At 42.3% G+C, this 19,250-nt stretch overlaps 1 protein-coding gene and 1 pseudogene across 1 annotated transcript in view; one reads left to right on the forward strand and one right to left on the reverse strand.

Annotated features, from left to right (window-relative positions):
- Nucleotides 1-19,250, reverse strand: part of GRIN2A (glutamate ionotropic receptor NMDA type subunit 2A) — a 174,812-nt gene that overhangs the window by 24,542 nt on the left and 131,020 nt on the right. Inside the window, exon 9 of the mRNA XM_008054853.2 lies at nt 12,950-13,137. Coding sequence (XP_008053044.1) covers nt 12,950-13,137 — 188 coding nt within the window. The remainder of the gene's footprint in view (nt 1-12,949; nt 13,138-19,250) is intronic.
- On the forward strand, nt 2,828-8,895 carry LOC110595381 (annotated as a pseudogene).

Below are 19,250 nucleotides of genomic sequence, written 5' to 3' on the forward strand. Positions count from 1 at the left end.
GTTTGGCACGCTGACTTTATTCTAATCCTGGTGTCAGATTGATAACAAACCCTGAGACTGGATCTCAACAGGCCTGTTAGGAAATTCACAGCTGAAAATCCTCGGAGCTTTAACACTGAGGAAGAGTCAATGACTCTCCAGGATATTTATGGATTTTATCTTTTTCTTAAGTAAGTACTGTTACATTATTATTCCAAATATGTCCCTCGTTAAAATTAGGAGGGAGATAAACAAGTTGAATTTTTATGGGACCATCTGGTCACAGGCCAATGGAGAAGCAGTTAAGCCCTTTATTGCTAATCTATGCTTAGAACTGACACATTTCTTTGGAAATGTTGCATTTTGGAATAAATAGTTTGCCCTAGACATAGTTTTTAGGTCACAGGAGATTCAAAGGGACAATGTTGCTGGGGCATCAAAATGGTCACCAGTGCACACCCCTTTTGGGGATATTTCATCAAGCTTTTTGTGTCTACAAAAAGTTTGTGTACATGCAAAAGCCATCCACATATGGTGGCAGCAATACTGAAATCCATATACAAAATTAAACTCTATTAATGGTCTTTAGCCACATTTCCCAGGTGGTTTCAAACGAGACCACATCTACATATATAAGAAATCCGGAGCAACGTGTCCAAATCTGGTTCCAGATCAGATTAAATCAATAGAAGCGCTGGCTCAGTCCCTGCCCAAATGTGGAGCTGTCAGTCTAGCCTGCTTTATTTTTAACACTGTTATTATAGTCAATAAATGAAAAAGAAATTTTGAGAAGCAATAAAGACTTTCGTGTCTATTTTGATCTTTCCTAAATGAGGATGCTTAACATTAGAGCCTATTTGACTACATCTTCCATTAATGGCCTAACCTCATCCCTCCTATGTTTCTTGGTGTGGTTACTGACATTTAGAAGTTCCACACTATTCCCCAGGTTTTCACAATCACCAAGGTTTCTGTCTAAAGCCAATTAGGATCCCTGAGAGAAGGAGGATAAATAAAACACAGGGCAAAGATTCAACATCAAAGACAGAGTGATCTGATGGCCACCAACATTTGTACCCAACATTTGCCAAACAGAGAAGATATTTCTAAATGCTAAATATCACTCTAAAGAGTGATTCTTCAGCCAGGTTCGGTGGCTCAGCCTGTAATCCCGCGCCTTTGAGAGGCTGAGGTGAGTGGATTGCCTGAGCCTGAGGGTTCGAGACCCGCCTGGGCAACTTGGCAAGACCTCATCTCTACAATAAATCAAAAATCAGCCAGGCGTGGTAGCGCACGCCTGTAGTTCCAGCTACTTGGAAGGCTGAGGCGGAAGGATCGCCGGAGCCCAGCAGGTCGAGGCTGCGGTGGCCGGGAGAGGCCATTGCACTCCAGTCTGGGCCACAGAGTGAGACTCCAACTCAAAAAAACAAAAACAAAAGGGTGGTTCTTCAATCTTATTGTGTATTAGAATCACCCAGAAAGGATATAAAAATGTCCCAGGGGTAGGGTGGTGGTGTAAATTAAGTATCAGTATTTTCAATAAGCTCCTCGGGTGATTCTATCAGGCGTAAGAATGTCAAAAGCACCTTTGTAAGTAAGGGCAATAGAGCAGGAATGTTTATTGTTTTTATATCCCACACCTGGAGTTTAGAAGCTCCTCAGTTACTCTTTGCTGAATGAATGACTAGTAGGGAGAATGAATGAGTGAGTGAATAAATGGGCGACTACATTGGAGCAGGATTGTCTATGATACCCAGGCCTTCCTAACTTGATTAGAACGTTCCTGATTTACAGAGTAGCCTGGTTTATCCCCAACTGTGATTTCTGCTTTGAAGTCTCAATCTGATTAAAACACGTTTAGCAAGGAACAATAACTTTCTGAAATGCTGGGGATTATGGAGCTCCAAGAAGCTCTGTGGGAACCTGCAATTCCGACAACCACGGCAGGTCTTTGTAAACCTGAAGAGGCCACTCTGCAAGCCTGTATCGGGGCCAAACATCTGACTTGTCTTAATTACATTCTGTCCTTGTTTCATTCCTTCTCATCTCTTGCTTCTGGGTCCTGAGTTTTCCCCAAACTGCCAGGGTTGAATGATCTCAAAAATTAGGCTAGACCTGTTCCCATGGTGCCAGGGCCTGAGGCATGGACAAGTCTCCTTCACCGTGGAAAAATGGGGGAAAAGTGTTAGGTCACTTTCTCTCCCAACCTCAACCTCTGTTGCCAAGTTATTTTGCCCAGTTTCAGCCACGGAGGACTGATGCAGCCACATCAGTTAAAAGAGGGAGGAACACTGTGGGGTCTGGTCTGTCTGGGTTTAAATCACAGTTTTGTCCCTTTCCGGATGAAGAAACAAACAAACCTGCCTTACAAGATGTCTTAGAGAATTACAACAGCTAAAGAAGAAGCAATATCACATAATGGTTAAAGCCAAGATCCCGGAGTCCTCTTGCACAGATAACAATTGTGACAATCTCAGACCTGCCTCATAGCTGGCTGATCTTGGACACCTCACTTAATCTCCCTGTGACTCAATTTCCTCATTTGTAAACAGAAATTAATAATCCTAACTCATGCCATTTAGGCATTATGAGGACTAAATGAAATTAGTGTGTATGTATAAACACTCAAATGACTTGTTACCCCTCCATTAGTATCATTTTTTATTATAAATATATATGAAAACATTAGCAATAATGGTAACTGTTGAACTGCTTCAATGTAGAAAAATGGAAATCTGTCCGATCCCCTCAAAGGAGGTTTTCAGGTTCTCTGCAATTCCTGTCTCCCAATCCCCTCTATTTTTATTTTGTATTTATCTCTTTAAATGGGCTGAGGCTGCTGGCTGCAATGGGTGTTGCTGAGTCATCTGAGGACACAGGAACCTATGCTATGTCAGGAAGAGCTGCTGGCCGGGAAGCCATCGAAAGGCAGATTAAACATCTCAGAGGCAGAAGTGAGTCGGCTGGGGGTTTGCACCTTGCGCCACCACACTGGAGCTGAGACCAGGCAGTGGACAGCTCTGAGACTTCTTCAGTTTCATCTGCAACATGGCTAATTCTCAGTTTAATAAACCCAGCCTGCCCTGTGGATGCCCAGGCTAAATATTGCCTAAACGAGGCACTGAGCAAACATCCCTCTCATCTTTCCCCTCCTCCTTCCTTCTCTTTTTTCCTATCTCTTCTTCTTTCTCTCTTCTTAGGTTCTTTTTTGACTCCATTCTTTTCTCTTTCTTCTTTATCTTTTATCATTCTCTTCTTCCTCTTCTGTTTTCCCTCCTAATTTTCCCCACTAATATCTCTGCCCCTGTTTCCTTCCCCATCCTCCTTGTCTTTTCTTTCTTCTGTTTCTTATCTTAATCCTTTCCCTTTCCTTAAGAGAACTGGGCCACCTAAACTTTAAATCTCCTCTGCCTTTTTAATCTTTCTCCAGACAGCCTAGATTAGAGGTCAACAAACTTTTTCTGCAAAGGGTCAGACAGTGAATATTTTGGGCTTTGCAGGTTATACAGTCTCTGTTGCAACGACTCAACTCAGTCATTGTAGTGTGAAGGCAGTCACAGACAACATGAGAAAATGTATGTGACTGTGTTTCAATAAAACTTTATTTTCACAAACAGGTAGTGGCTAGATTTAAGCCATGAGTTTTGACAAACACTAAAGAAAGCACCTTTTCTCTAGTTTTACCTCCTTGACCACAAACCAGCGGAATGAAGCACCCACCTCAGCCTCAATTTCCTAATGGCTAGGCCCCACGGGTACAATCCTTGGCCATTCCCTCCCAGGTTTTTGATTCATGAGACTAAGTCCTAAGCTCCAGAATTTTTCCTTAACCTAACAAACATGGAAGAATAAAGAGTTCTGACTTACGTTGCTGATCATGATGTCAGAACACCTGGATTCCTGCCTGAAGTTAGAGAATTTAGAAAATAAGTCCTGGTTGATAAGATACATGATGTACGTATATAGAGATATATTAAGAAGGAAGCTTTTGAATGTTTAAATTCTTAGGACTGCAGGAGCATGAATTTAGCAAAGAACACAGTGAGAATTCAACCCAGCTTGTCACAGGGTCTGGCTAAGACAAAACTGTACAGACATCCCTCCTGATTGTCAGGGGTTTAGACTTCTCTTTTCATGCTAATGAACAAAACAACATTTCAGTGAAATAAAGCAGAAATAAAGGATGGAGCAACCCGGCTTTATTTCACAAAATCCTCCTAGGGGAAGGGATGTGGGCTGGAGTTTGGGAGACGTTTAATGGAAGGAAGGGAGATGATGTGAACATGCTTGGTTTGTCTAAGAAAGGCATAAACGGAGTATGTGCGCTTAAGAACATTCTAGACATGAAACTCGCTTATTGTCTCCCCATTAGCGTGGTCTTGCCTGAGATAAACAAAGTGTGTCCCCTGGATCCTGCCTCTGCTGGGATAGAGGGAGGGAGGAGGGGCCTGAGAGACAGTAGGGCTCATTCTACTGGACGCTGTAATGATTCGGGAGGGGTTGCTGACCACTTTGGCTGTGGACATCCCAACTGCCCCCCCTGCCCCTTGCTCCCCCCGCAGAGGTCGAATATTCCCTGAAGGAAAAAGACAAGGGACCAGCCCAGGTTTTGTTTTCCCTCTGGTTTTTTGTTCATATATATTTGCTTAGGAGATGGGAAATCTAGGTTTTGGCCCCAACTCTGCCACTCTCTCATTGTGCACCCTTGGATGAGGTCATGTCCATCTCTCTGGCATCAGTTTCCCTATTCCTAGACTTAGTAGCAATTTATGATCCACTCCAGTTTTAAAATCCAGGGAATATATAATCTTACTGGTTATAACCATTCCAGAAGATTGTATTCTTATTCTTATTCTTATTCTTATTTTGAGTTGGAGTCTCACTCTGTCACCCAGACTGGAGTACAGTGGCAGCTCCCGGCCACTGCAGCCTTGACCTGCTGGGCTCTAGTGATCCTTCCACCTCAGCCTTCCAAGTAACTAGAACTACAGGCGTGCGCTACCACGCCCGGTTAATTTTTGATTTATTGTAGAGATGAGGTCTTGCCAAGTTTCCCAGGCGGGTCTCAAACCTGCAGGCTCACCTCAGTTTCCCAAAGCGCGGGATTACAGGTTGAGCCACCGAGACCAGCTGAGGATTGTATTAAAGAGTTTAAGTATTACAGGGATGCTTGACTACTATCTTATACAAGTTAAACAATGGGGGAATTTGTCTCTGTCTTATGGTGAATACAGTGGTAGGAGGCTTGGGAAGATTGTCATACTGGACAGTGATTTAGTGACTACCTCCTTACGTCTCTCTCTCTCTCTCTCTTTCTCTCTCTCTCTTTTTTTCTCTCTCTCTCTCTTTCTCTCTCTCTCTTTCTCTCTCTCTCTCTTTCTCTCTCTCTCTCTCTCTCTCTCTGTCTCTCTAGAGATACCTAATTTTCCTGAAGAAAATAATGTTCCTTCCATTAGAGAAGATATTCACTTGACAAAGTAAGTCCTGTAAAGGTATATCTGCAGGATTTTCAAATTTATCCATTCATTTGTTCATTCATTTAACAAATTTTATTTGAGCACCTGATGTATGCCAAGCTCTGTTGTGAGTCCTAGGGGAAGGAAAAGATAACAAGGATGAACACAGGTCGAGTATACCCTCAAGGGATTTATAATGCCATGTGCTCAAGTGGACAAGGGGACAGGAGAGGCCAATAGTGGACAGACATCTAATGTGTGCCAAGCACCTGGCTAGTTTATGTTTGTTTTCACATTTAGTCTTTAAACAGTTCTGATTTTAAAATGAGAAAACTGAAACTCAAAGTAATTAATTTTCCTAAGGTCACATCACTAGCAAATTGCAAAATTTTCACCTTACTCATTTCACTTCTCTTGCTCTGTCAAATGCCAGAAGACTGCTATAAGCATGGCGCTAAAGGAGTTTGTAGGCAGGGCATCTAACTTAGAGGTCTTTATGGGCTGGAGGATGAGTAGCTGTCAAATCAGGAAATGGGATTGGGGAAGAGGGAAGAAAGAGCTCCATTTCTAAAAGGAGCTGCCTCAAATAGTCTATGTTTATCAAAGAGTGGAATTTCAGAAGTTATAGAATGCTAAATGGGAAAAATATTTAGGGGTGGGAGTGCTCAGGGATTTTTCTTAACCTACACTCTTACTATTCTAAGTCAGCCCTAAAGAGATGGACTGTCCCCCTTTTGGGGACGTGCCATCTTCAGAATGGATGCTGTGTGTTCATCACTGCCTGAGCCGTGGGAGTGTACAGCTCTCCCTGAGACATCAGCCCAATGATATTAAGCTGGGAAGTTGGACAAGGGCAGTGCTGAGGATATTAGCAACCCATCCAGTGGCCCAGAGCAATTTATGAGAATTCTAATTAGATACAAGAACTTTTGCAATCACACAAACACTCTCTACTCTGCCTGGCAGCACGGGGTCCCTCGCCATCAGAAGCCATTCTGCATGCTTCAGTGGAAGAGCAACTAAGAAGTAAAGGAATTCGGATGTGGACATGGACCTCCTCAGAGGGAGGGAGTGGACTTCTCCACTGACTCTCTTCCAAGGCTCCCCCACTCCAAGATCTGTGAGCATCATTAACCTAGGTTGATGCATTCCAAAGCTCTAGGGTCAATTGTAGTAAGGTTCCTTATTAATGTAAGAGAACTTGTGGTCTTCTCCAATCCATTAGCAATCTGGATGGATTTTTAAAATGATTGCTGACAAAGTTGCAGTACAAAAAGACAGAGGGAATCCAATGAACTAAAATTATATATATATATATTATATTTTTAAATATCTTGTATATTATATCTATCACATATGCCCAAACATGATAGGGTCACTACCTAGTTTTAAGACTGGGAGAGTACTGGCAAAACTGATTGAGTTGATCACTCTATTAACACAATATGGATGCAAGAGATATACATGCCATATCTTTCAAATCTTTCACATATTATATCTATTACATATACCTATATATAATAGGAGTGCAATGAAACATACCATATATAAAATTTATAAAAATATATAATAAATATATATATATTTATTTAGTTTTATTTGTTCAATGAACTCAGACTAGATGCCAGGGACAAGTAATGTATTTCTGGGTTTAAAATTAAATCTACAACCATAAAAACTAAGCAAAGTACAAAGAGGAAGATTAAATGCTTCTCAATGCTAAAAATATTACTTATAGCCAAGGTGACCTGGCCACCTGCAGCCAAGATTTCTCCCTGCAGCATGGTTTAATGGAAAAATGATCAGAATTGGAATCAGATGAATTTGGTTCCATTTTTACTTCTATCAAAATCTACACAGAGTGCTGTCCATAGACTGGCAGCATCAGCATCACCTTGGAGCTTGTTAGAAATGCAGAACCTCAGGTTCCACCCCAGATCCACTGAGACAGAATTTTTGTTTCAGCAAGACCCCCAGTGATTCCTGTTCATGGTACAGCTGCTGCAACTCCTTTAACCCAACTGAGCCTCACTTTCCTGCTCTGCAAAATGGAGATGACAAGATCTACTCCAGAACGTTATGTGAGGGGCTAATAGGATGTCTTATGTGATGCACTTAAGGCATGGTGCTGGAATAGAGAGCCAGGGCTCAGAAACAATGGAGCCCTTTCCTTTTTCTCAGTATCACTTGCTTCTGAACAATATCATTACGTGATCTTGTTCCCCTCAATGTATTTTTCTCGATCTTTAGGCATCAGAAGGGATTTGATCTCTGTGATCTTCCTCTAGCTCTTCAAATCTCAGTCATATTTTTAAAAATCACAAAACCAGTGAGATAGATGGGACCTAAGAGATTACTTTGAAGCTGGAAATGCCATCCTTTAAATCCAGGGCTTACTCAGTCTTCACTTGCCCACACGAGTGTCATCTTTTAGGGACCAGAGAGAATCTAGGTGCCCAATCGAGCTGCTGGTTTCTGAATGAGTAAATGACTGAGACTTCTATGAACTCTGGCCCAGTCTATTCTTTGTCTAAATCTCACTACACTTGTTTTCTTTATGACTCATTGTGTCCTTTCATTCTTCCATTAGAAAAGTATATGTCTCTCTTTCCCATCCTGTAAGACAGCAGGTGAGAAAGTTGAGAAGCTGGATACTAAGGAGAAGAAATCTGAAGCCAAGAAGTCTGATGCTGGTGGCAAGGTGAAAAAGGGTAACTCTAAGGCTGAGAAACTGAAGAAGGGGAAGCCCCAGTGCAGCCAAAATCCTGTCCTCATCAGAGGAATTGGAAGATATTCCTGATCTGCTAAATATTCCAGAAAGGCCTTGTATAAGAGGAAGTACTCAGCAGCTAAATCGAAGGTTGAAAAGAAAAAAAAGGAGAAAGTTTTTGCAATCGTTACAAAACCAGTTGGTGGTAACAAGAATGGTGGTGCCCGAGTGGTTAAACTTTGCAAAATGCCTAGATATTATCCTACTGAAGATGTGCCTCAAAAGCTGTTAAACCAAGGCAAAAAGCTGGGAGCCAGAGTCATTCCCGGGACGATCCTGATCATCCTCACTGGGCGCCACAGAGGCAAGAAGGTGGTTTTCCTGAAGCAACTGGGCAGTGGCTTGTTACTTGTGACTGGACCTCTGATCCTTAATCGAGTTCCTCTGAGAATAACACACCAGAAAATTTTCATTGCCACCTCCACAAGAATTGATATCAGCAATGTGAAAATTCCAAAACCTTACTGATACTTACTTCAAGAAGAAGCTGTGGAAGCCCAGGTACCAGAAGGGTGAGATATTCGACATAGAAAAAGGGAAATATGAGATTGCAGAGCAGTACAAGATTGACCAGAAAGCTGTGAACTCGCAAATCTTAGCAAAATCAAAGCTATTTCTCAGCTTCAGGGCTACCTGCAATCTGTGTTTGCCCTGATAAATGGTGTTTATCCTCCCAAATTAGTGTTCTAAATTTCTTTAAAAGAATCTAATTAAAGAACTGATGTGTTTTAAAAAAGTTTATTTCTCATATTTTCCTCTTCTCTACCCAAGACACCTAAGAAGAATGTGTATGTTTACATAAATGTGCAGATATATACACATGTAGACATGAATTAATATATATGACTTATAATCAATATTTTCTATTTCAGGATTAGAGATATTAAGTGTATACATTATCAACCAACTGAACTGTAAGTTCCTTGAAGGTAAGAAGAAAAAGACCATAACATTGCCTTCTAGGAACAGCAGTGCCTACCAAGGTATCAGTTTCTCAGTTAACGATGATCAGTGCTGAAAAACGTCCACTAGCATTGTTTCTAAACGACTGAGAGCTACATATCCCATGGTACACATCACCATTTCAGAAAGGACACAGACAATTAGATGGGAAAGAGAAGGCAATGTCTCGTGGGGTCCTGTGTATCACTCAAGGCAGATCAGTAGCATTTTCCTAGGGAAATGCGTGGCAGACTTCACGTAAGAGGTTCCCCAATAACCAAACACTCCACTCTGAGGTTATATTTACACAGCTCATTAGAAAATTTTTTTATACTTTGGACACTCATTAGACTCGTAATCGTCCACTGAAGCAACTCTGTAACAAGAGAGAAACACGCCATTCTAGAGGATGAATAATAATTACGTACTGCTCAGCACTGTGCTCTTTACAGGTCTAATTTTAGCACATAATTAATCCTGTTGAAGCTGCATAAGATAAGTGAAATATTTATGCAGCTGCATTAATTCACGTATTTATTCCTAGAGAGACATTCAGAATTGGACATGGCTTTCCGGAAGATTATCTGAAGATGCCCCCTGGAGCAACGACATTTTCTCTCCCATGTCTTTGCCTCCAGATGACCTCTGGGAATGAAGTCAAGAAGACACCTTGCTAGCCCAACAGTCTGAGTAGGACAGGAAATATCTGTGAGAGCTTAGATATTCTATAAACACAAGGAACAAATTTCTGGCCTATCTGGATGCTTTTATTTTTATCTTTTCATTTGTCATGAAGAGGACATTTTTTGTTTAGCACCACAAAGGTCGTTTACATGATACCAACTTGGCTATATTATTGGCAATATAACACTAAATACGTTGTATTTAACGCTAGAGTTGTGCGTGGATGGTTTGGTGATGACGAGGAGGAGAAAGAGGACGACATTGTGATGATGATGGTGGTGAAGAGGACAGTGGCGAGGATGGCAACTGATGATAATGGTGATGAGGATGGTGATGGTGATGGTGTAGAAGATGATGGTGGTGTTGATAATGATGGTGATGGTAGTGGTGGTGATGATAATGGTGACAGCTAACATTGATTGAACCATTTCTATATTCCAGAGGCTGTGCTAAGCTCAGTGGTTTACGTGTATTCTCCATTTCATCTTCATACCAATTTTATTAGGTAAATATGTCTGTACACATTCACAGATCAGTAAACTGAGGCTAAAATGATCACTTCTTTCACAAAAGTATTTGTAACTGGGACAGTAGATTTAGTTCAGATGTGCGCTAAATGGTTCCCTCCTAAAGGGTCTATATACCTTAAGAATAATTAGTCACCTTTGATAACTATCTGAGAGAATTAAATGAAACAAGAGTCTTGTCTAATTGACTCCCTTCTAGACCAGAGGACTCTGTAGTAGGGACTTCGCCACTTACTAGCTAGGGAACTTACAAGTCCTTTGAGTTTCAGTTTCCTCCTCTGTAAAATGAGGATAAGCAATGTTTAACCTCATAAGGTTGTTTTGAAGATTTAAATTAAGGAACACATGTAATACATTCAGTGTGATGATTGGCATATCCAAGTCCCTAAATGTGTTAGCTGTTTCATAATAGGTGTTGCAAGAGTGACAACAGTGGTGGAGAGGGCTAGAGGTAGAACTCACTAATATGACAGATACTTATCACACTGAAAGGTTTCCTGTCAAGTGAAATACATCTCAACACCAACCATTCATCCATACATGTATTTATGTATTCAACCCTTCATTGACCAATTGCTTGTTAAGTTCAGGGTTTTATAGTGTAAATGTTGGAAATAAGACTCTTATTTGATGAGTCCTTTATCCTGAATAGGGATGCTTAGGCATTCCCTATGGTAGATGGATCAATTGGCCCCAATCCTTCAGTGTCTTCTCAGTGTCCACACTCCTTGCCATAAAACCCCAAACTTCTGCCCATGAAAGGTAGGCTATACCTTCAACTCCTTGACCATGGACTTGGCTATCTGTCTTGCTTTGGACAGAAGGATGTTAGCAGACAAGCACAAGATGAACATATACTTGAATTGTGCATGTGCAGTTAAATGTTCCTTTGTGTGATTCTGACATAGCCAGGAAAAACACTTCCTCCAGGTAGCTGCTGCCTCTTGAGCTTGAGACCCAGAATAAACATGTGTGGCGCAGAGACTACATTGTTGACCTGAGGACTTGCAGCAGGGAAGAGAACCACCAATCTATCGCGGCTAGAGGCAGAACTTCTCCACTCAACACACTCCCATGAGCAAAATAAATGCTTATTGTTGTATGCTTCCAAGATTTCACAGCAAAAGCTGACCATCACAGCCACAAATCATTAGTACACAGCAGACAACATGGCCAGTGATCTGAGAAAGGTACAAATGCCCCATAGGAGATTTAAAGAATCATATGTTCTTATTTGAGAGTTAAATATAAAAAAATTTAGAATGCTTGATGGCACTGTGAGAATCTAGGGTTTAATTCTGGAGTAGAGAGAACGGAAGAAGCAGCAGGGAACTACGCACTTCACTCCAATTCACAACAACCCCCTGCGCTAACCTCTGCCTATTTTGGTATTGCACTTGGCTGTAGTGGTGGCTGGATGCTCCTCTCCCCACTCTAGATGGGCAAAGCACTATCTATATGAATACAGCCTCCACCTATATGAATGGGGCTTCTGCCCTACGGCCCGAGCTTTTGCATCCTACTCGCACTGAGCCTATTTTTGGTGTTGAAGTGCAGTCTGTGTTGACCTTAGTTTCCCTATTTCCGCAGTTCACAAGGAAACCAACCTGCCATTTGAACTATGGCAGGCCTCTAGAAGCCATGTCAGGAAACTCGGGGTTGTGGTGAGATCACCCGCTATGAAGCAGAAAGGGAAGACAGGAGGAGATGCCTCTCGAGACACAGCCAGTCATGGCTGTATAGTTCTATATGTGCCATCATCTCCATAGACTGGAAGCCCTGTGAGGGTGGAAATTGTAATTTTTTTGTGCATGGTAGGCAGTAAGGGGTGAACGATGGTAAAAACCCATGGGATTTTCTGCTCACTGGCCGTTTTCTAGAGATTGCCTTCCCTGCATTGCTCCATAGGATAGTAACATGAGCTACTACGGTAGCGCAACATGACTCCACCTCTAGTCACTCCTGATGAAGCCGGGAAAGATGCATCAGGAATCCTTTCTCTGGAATTTGAAAACTAGAAATTAGGGAATAGAGAGTGGGACTTACTATAGCCTAGTTATGTAATGCTCTAGAGTAAACCATACCAACATTTGGAGTTGGATAATTCCATATTTTATGGTAGAGGGGGCTGACCTGAGCACTGTAAGATGTCCACCAGCATGTTTTATCCTTAGTCTCTACCCACTAGATGCCAGGAGCAATCAACTTCCCAGTCATGATCATTGAATATGTCTCCAGACATTGCCAAATGTCACCTGGGGGACAAAATAGCCCTCCCTGGTTTGAGAACCACTGCTTTAGAGTGAGGACCTATGAATGTGTACCATTAAGACAGCAGGGCTGCCCTGGCTTCTGTTTTTCTTTAAACCTACTTAGCTTTCCTAAATTTACTGAGAGAGCTGCTTCTGTACCCTTAGAACTCTTTTAAATTTAGTTTTCCAGAATTGGTTTCCATTCACATGATAAGCACTCAATAAACCCTTTCAGTGAGCAAAGGCTCCTACCAAGATCTCCTGGAAAGTCAATTAGCAAACAGAGAGAGTGTGAGGGTCTCAAGTCCCCCCAGAGTCAGGGGTGACCCAGGGTCTTACCATCACCCACAAACTGAAGTAGGGCCAGGTCAATCTGCCTCTTCCAAGGAGAGCCCTTCTGGAGGGCAATTCCGTAACCGGTGGTTGCAAAGATGTACCCACTCCCGATGGTCACCAGCTTGCAACCTTCATCTCTCCCGGCCTTGTAATTTAAGACTGCTGCATCGTAGATGAAAGCATCCAGCTTCCTGAAATGACAAGAAACCAGAGTCATGGGGGCGGCCAGGTACCATCTCAAGGCCCAGCTCCTGCGGCCTGATCCAGCATCACATACTTTCTTTCATGCCGGAGATGATGACTCATGGCTGCTCCATCCCCTCATCATAAAAGGATCTATTTTTAATGAGGAGATAAAAGCCAGAACCTTTTCTCTCCAACTTACAAGAGCCAGCTAAATAAAGACATGAAGAATCCAAATACCCAAGTGAGTAAACAGTTGAGTTTGCTGGTTTGTTAAGTGTTTGTCCTTAGCACTCCCAGCAGTGGAGAACAGTGGCCTATTTAGAAAGGTTTGCATCAGAACAAAATAAACCATTAAGGGATGGGAGAATTGGGTGGCAGGGGACAGGGACTATAGAGGAATAATGTCTTTTCCTCCCAAAAGAAATATGTTTACTGCTTGTTTATAATACAAAAATTACTGCACAATAAGTTTTAGAAATCCAAATAATATATTAAAATATTAAAAACACAATCAAAATTACCCATAATTCTATAACTCAGAGGCAACCTCTGTTAACATATTGGTGAACTGCCTTCCAAATTGTTTATGTGTATGCACACATACACATACACACATACACATACACACACACCAAGGGTTGGCAAACTTTTTCTGTAAAGACAAGAAAATGCATAGTTTAAGCTTTGTGGGCCCTACAGTCTCTGTTGCAACTCTGCTGTGGTAGGGTGTTGTGGGCTGAATTGTGCTCCCTCTTCAAAATGCATATGTTGGAGTCTCCGCCCCTAGAACCTCATAATGTAACCCTATTTGGAGATAGGGTAATTGCAGATGCAATAAGTTAAGATGGCATCATACTGAAGTAGGGTAAACCCCTAATCCACTATGACTGATGTCCTTCTAACAAGGGGGAATTTGAACACAGACATGCATGCACATGAAAGAATACTATGTGAAGTTTGGATTATGCTGCCACAAGCCCAGAAACTACCAGAAGCTAAGAGAGGCCTGGAACAGATCCTTCCCTGATGCCTACAGTGGGGGCATGGTTCTGAAACACCTTGATCCAGAACTTCCAGCCCCCAGAACTGTGAGACAGTACAGCTCGGTTGTTTAAGCCCCTCCTTTCCTGGCTCTTTGTTATGGCAACCCCAGGAAACCAACACATGCCAAAGCAGCAAAGGAAATATGTAAACAAATTAACTCAGTTCTGTTCCAAGAAAATGTTATTTACAAAACAAGGTTGGTCCATGGGTTATCGTTTGCCAGTCCCTGTTTTGAGCCTGCATATATGATTATACCATACAATTTCACAAATTGCTTCTCTGATTTCACACATAGTGAATGTATTTTCATGCCACTTTTAAATTCTTTGTTGATATATTTATTTTTATTGAAGTATAACTTATATGCAATAAGATGCTCAATAAATTTTTACTTATGTATATAGCCTTGAAATCACCAAGCAGTTCAAAATGTGGAACATTACCACCACCTGCATACACCTACCCAGTCAGCGCCCTCCAAAAACAAGCATCAGGTCGTCTCTTCCATGGCATAGCTGTGCTTAATCATCACCTAGATCCCTATCCATGGACAGGCAAATTGTTTCCAAATGTGAAAGTTATTCAACAAGGCTGAAATGATACCCTTGAACACAGGGATGGACGCCTCAACTCTAAAACAGATAAGAAAACTAAACTGGAGATGACTCAACTTTGTGACACTTTCTCAACATTATTGCCTTTCTTTCTTGAACAAGAAGACATAAAACACAGAAGCAAAGAAAAATAAAAGTGGCAAAGAAAGGATGTGAAATGCTGCATCCTTTCAAAGACAGTTGCTGAAGGACTCCCTATGGAAACAAAACTATTCAGAAGGTTTACAGCTGCGTTCTTCGTTTTAATTTTTTTGTTTCTGTAATAGTTTGAGATGTTACAAGACTCTAGGCTCATCTCAGCCATAGAAAGGCTCTGAAGCTTTGATCTCAAGGCTGGAGGATCAGAGACTTGATCTTAGGCTCTTGGAGTAATTAAAATGAATCTGATCACCCAGGCAGCAGCAGAAGAAAACTGGGCATTGACAGTGGTGATGGTAACCAAAAGCTGACAAGCCAAGAGGTAGCAGCTTTTCTGGACAGCCAGCCCTACTGGAACCTGTGAAAATATGAGATGGAGAGTTCTATAATGTCAATAGCTATTTGTATATGCTGGTAGAAGGGTGTGTAACAGAAGCACTAGGGTATTAGGTAGAAAGAATCTGAGTTCTAGTCCAGGCTTGGATAATGGTGCAACCTCAGAAAAATCACTTCCTCCCTTTTGGATTGCTGGTTCATCTGAGAGACTCATTCAGCTGTGGCATTCTAAGATTTTTGTAAGTCAGTACTCACCTTCTGTTGACTATCAATAGAGAAATTGAGATTCTTGATAACACATGAATCCTGAGGACTTCCGGCCATGGATGGCATTGTCCTCATGATAAAACTGATGCTTGCAATGTTAATACTTCATATATCCAAGTTTCCATGGCAATGCCAAGAACCTTGGTTTTATTTCGACTTTTTAAGTCTCACCTAACTCCATATCTCAGTTTCTCAAAAAATAAGCATAAACACACGTAAGTGCACATAAACTCATTCAGACATTAAGGTTATCTGTTGGTATTCACGGAGTGAAACCTTTTCCCATCCTGTTAACCCATCCTGCACTGGGGCAGAAATCTCAACATATACCAGATAACCATATGAAAATTGTTCTATAGCTGTTTAAATTGTTTGGTTTTTATGGACAGACACAGATTTCTGTGAATCAGTACCATAATTTATGACATATATTTTTAGCTGAGCAGCAAAGATCCAGATGAACGGAAAGAAACTTTTCTCGGGGAGCAAAGTTTATAAAAGCATGATGCCATCAAGTCAGAGGCAGGACAACTGCAAAAGACATGGCTGATTCTGACTAAAACAACACACCTTGGCCTGCCTGACCTAGGCTGGGTGGTCATCTTCTCAGAGGGGTCTGACCACAGAGTTTCATAGATAGGCCAGCCCCCGGGGCCTGACTGTGGTCTTGTGGCCACATCAGAAGCAAATCGATGACAGCACAGAAAGGAAACCAAAGGGTCACATGAGCTAGATTTCTCTCTCTCATCAATAATTCTAGAAAGCTGTGATCTAAATGCAATGGCCACAAATACTTGCATGTTTAAAAACATCCTGAGATTTACACACCTTCTCTGATAGAGATGGCTAGTGTCTGCACGGTGCTTTATATAAGGGTGCACAGCATTACATACATCATCCCACTGGGGCCTCACAACTGCCCAGTAGGGAGATGATGATGATGATGATGATTTTCCTCTTTTATCTAGGAGCAAACAAGATTCTAAGACACGACGGAGGCTAGGGCTCGTCATTGATACTTCCAAACTCTGCATTACAAACTCCAGGTCAACACTATTCAATAGAACTTTCTGGAATGATTGAAATGCTTTGTAACTGCGCTGTCTAATGTGGGCATTGAGAACTCGATGTGTGCAACTGAGCAACTGAGTCTTGCATTTTCTTTAGTTTCATGAATTTCGATTTTAATGGAAATTTGCACACGTGGCAGGTGGCTGTGGTAGGGGACAGCACAGCCCCAGGCATCCTGTGGCAGTGGCAAGGGGGAGGCTAAGGGAGCTGAACTCTAGGCTCCCCTTCTTGTTTTGACACTCCCCAAAATCTACTTTTGATCTGCTTTCAATTGAAAAATGAACTGTTCCTGTTGTTAAAAAGAAATCTAAAACAAATCACGGATGAGTGACAAATGGAGAGTGAGATTTGGCATCAGGGACTTTGGACCAAGCACCTTCAGGTCTGAGCCTCAGTTTTCTCCATAAAAAAGCAGGGTGCAGTGGCTCACGCCTATAATCCCAGTACTTTGGGAGGCCAAGGCGAGAGGATTGCCTAAGCCCATGGGTTTGACACCAGCCTGGGCAACTGGGCAAGACCTCACCTCTACAGTAGATCAAAAAGCAAGCCAGGCAGCGTGGTGCATGTCTGTAGTTTCAACTACTTGGAAGGCTGAGGCAGAAGGATTCCCTGAGCCCAGTAGGTCAAGGCTGCAGTGGCCGTGAGTGTGCCACTGCACTCCTGCCTGGGTGATAGAGTGAGACTCCACTCAAAAATAAAAAATAAAAAAAGCAGAACCTATGCTATCTGCCCTCAGAGGACTGTTGGGAATAAAGTGATATATAAGTAAAGTGTGTGTGCAATGCCTGGTGCGTAGGAAATGCTTAAAACACATAAATGCATTCAATTCAGATTTTACAGCAAAGGAGCTCACAAATTTTATGCATCCTATGTGAGAAATCCAGTTCTGAATACTTTATATGCATTATCTCATTTTTAAAAAACTCCTTCTGACTGTGCAGGGATGGGCATACTACTGCTGTCCCCATTGTCAGGTGAGGAAACTGAGGCACTGAGCATTAAAATGACTCAACACCATTACCCAGCCTATACGTGTCAAAAGCACTCTTTGGACCTACGTAGTCTGATACTAAAGGCCACAAACATAATAACCGCCATGACCACACCACATTTTCGATAAAACTTGTGGAATAAATGGAGGCAGCGCTGCTCATTACTCAGGAATTTCAGATAAGCGATTACAGCTATAAATAAAAGCAGATGTTATGAAAAAAGAAGTCAAGATGAGACCACAGAAGCCAGAGTTTAAAGATCTGTGGGGGGTTCAACTTCATCTGTCTCTTTCCTGGTAGACACAGAGACCAGTAAGGGTCCGGAGTTATCACCACAGAAAACTTATTTTGCCCCTAACATGTCCCACTCTTTCAGGAGACATTGGGTATAGATAGCCGTAGCTTCTTGTTGTAGTAGAGGGTAAAAAAGAGAAAAAGGCTGTCTGAAACTGAAGCCCAATTTGGACCAACCAGGGGAGCTGAGCTGGACTGCTGGAGACCTAGTGACAGATGTGGCTGCAGCTCAATGTGGGCAGTACTGGTTTAGAACAGGGAGTGAGGGGTGAGCCCTGGAGGTGCTAATCTCCAAAACCAAGAGTGAGATACTGAAAGCTCAGTAAAGGACACACAGGCAGGAAAACCCAATCACTCCTCTCTGCCCAGCAGGCGTTATTTTCTTTTCAAGAGGAAATTGTCTTGGTGACTGTCTTCCCATCTCCTGCCCAGGTCCCAAGGTTGTGCTTCTTCTACTGGGCAGAGGTGACTCAAAGGTCAGGGTCTGAGAACAGTGAGATGTTGCCTGTAACAGGGACGGAGACCCCACCCAGCATACTGGGGTCCACACCACCTCCCTGCCTCCACTCCCTACAGAAATGTGATCCCTCTTCTCCAATGTCTTTGGCAGAGCAAACAACACCCCAGCTTCCCCCCATGAGGGCTGAAGCAGAACAGAAGTCCCAAATGAATGCCATGTCATGCTGGCTATGTGACATGCTTACCCCCTGCCAGGCATCCCAGCAGCTGCGTGGGTGCTGTCACCCTCTCTGTCACCGGCAGTCCTCAAGGACCACAGATGATTAAAGATGGCAGCAATTCAGAATGAGAGGGGGAAATAAGACCGCCTCTCTGTAAATCAGCAGAGAAGCAAGGTAAAGAGAGATGTCACATGTACCCCATGCTGCTCTAACCTAACCGTTTCCTGCCAGATTTATTGACAGCTCTGAAGAGCTGCTGCAGCTTTCTCAAGTGTATAGATCTGAATCCCTTACTTCAGTCAGTCAGTCTCCCTTATACGTGCACAATGGCCTTGAAGGTCCACTCCATGTTCCAAGATTGCTTGTTATCAAATCTGATTCCCCCTACACAAGGGAAGACCATGCCCCAGAGTCAAGGAATGGCCTATTTGGGGATGGGGAGTTGTATTGTCAAGTGGCTTGACATTTCCTAATCAAAAGTTTCCGGTTTTAGCTCATCATCTTCTTATGTGTGTTTTCAGATGCTCTCTGGGGGTCTCAGCACATTTAAAGGCTAATTATATAGTTAAAATTAATTATTCATTCATTAACATTCAAGAAGCTTTAACGAGACATTGACTTGTTTTGATGAATTAATGAAACCAGAGTACGCACGTGTGTATGCATCTCTGTGTGTGTGTGT

This window comes from Carlito syrichta, unplaced genomic scaffold, assembly GCF_000164805.1.
Source record: "Carlito syrichta isolate Samal-C Ts95f unplaced genomic scaffold, Tarsius_syrichta-2.0.1 Scaffold301551, whole genome shotgun sequence".
NCBI lineage: Eukaryota > Metazoa > Chordata > Mammalia > Primates > Tarsiidae > Carlito > Carlito syrichta.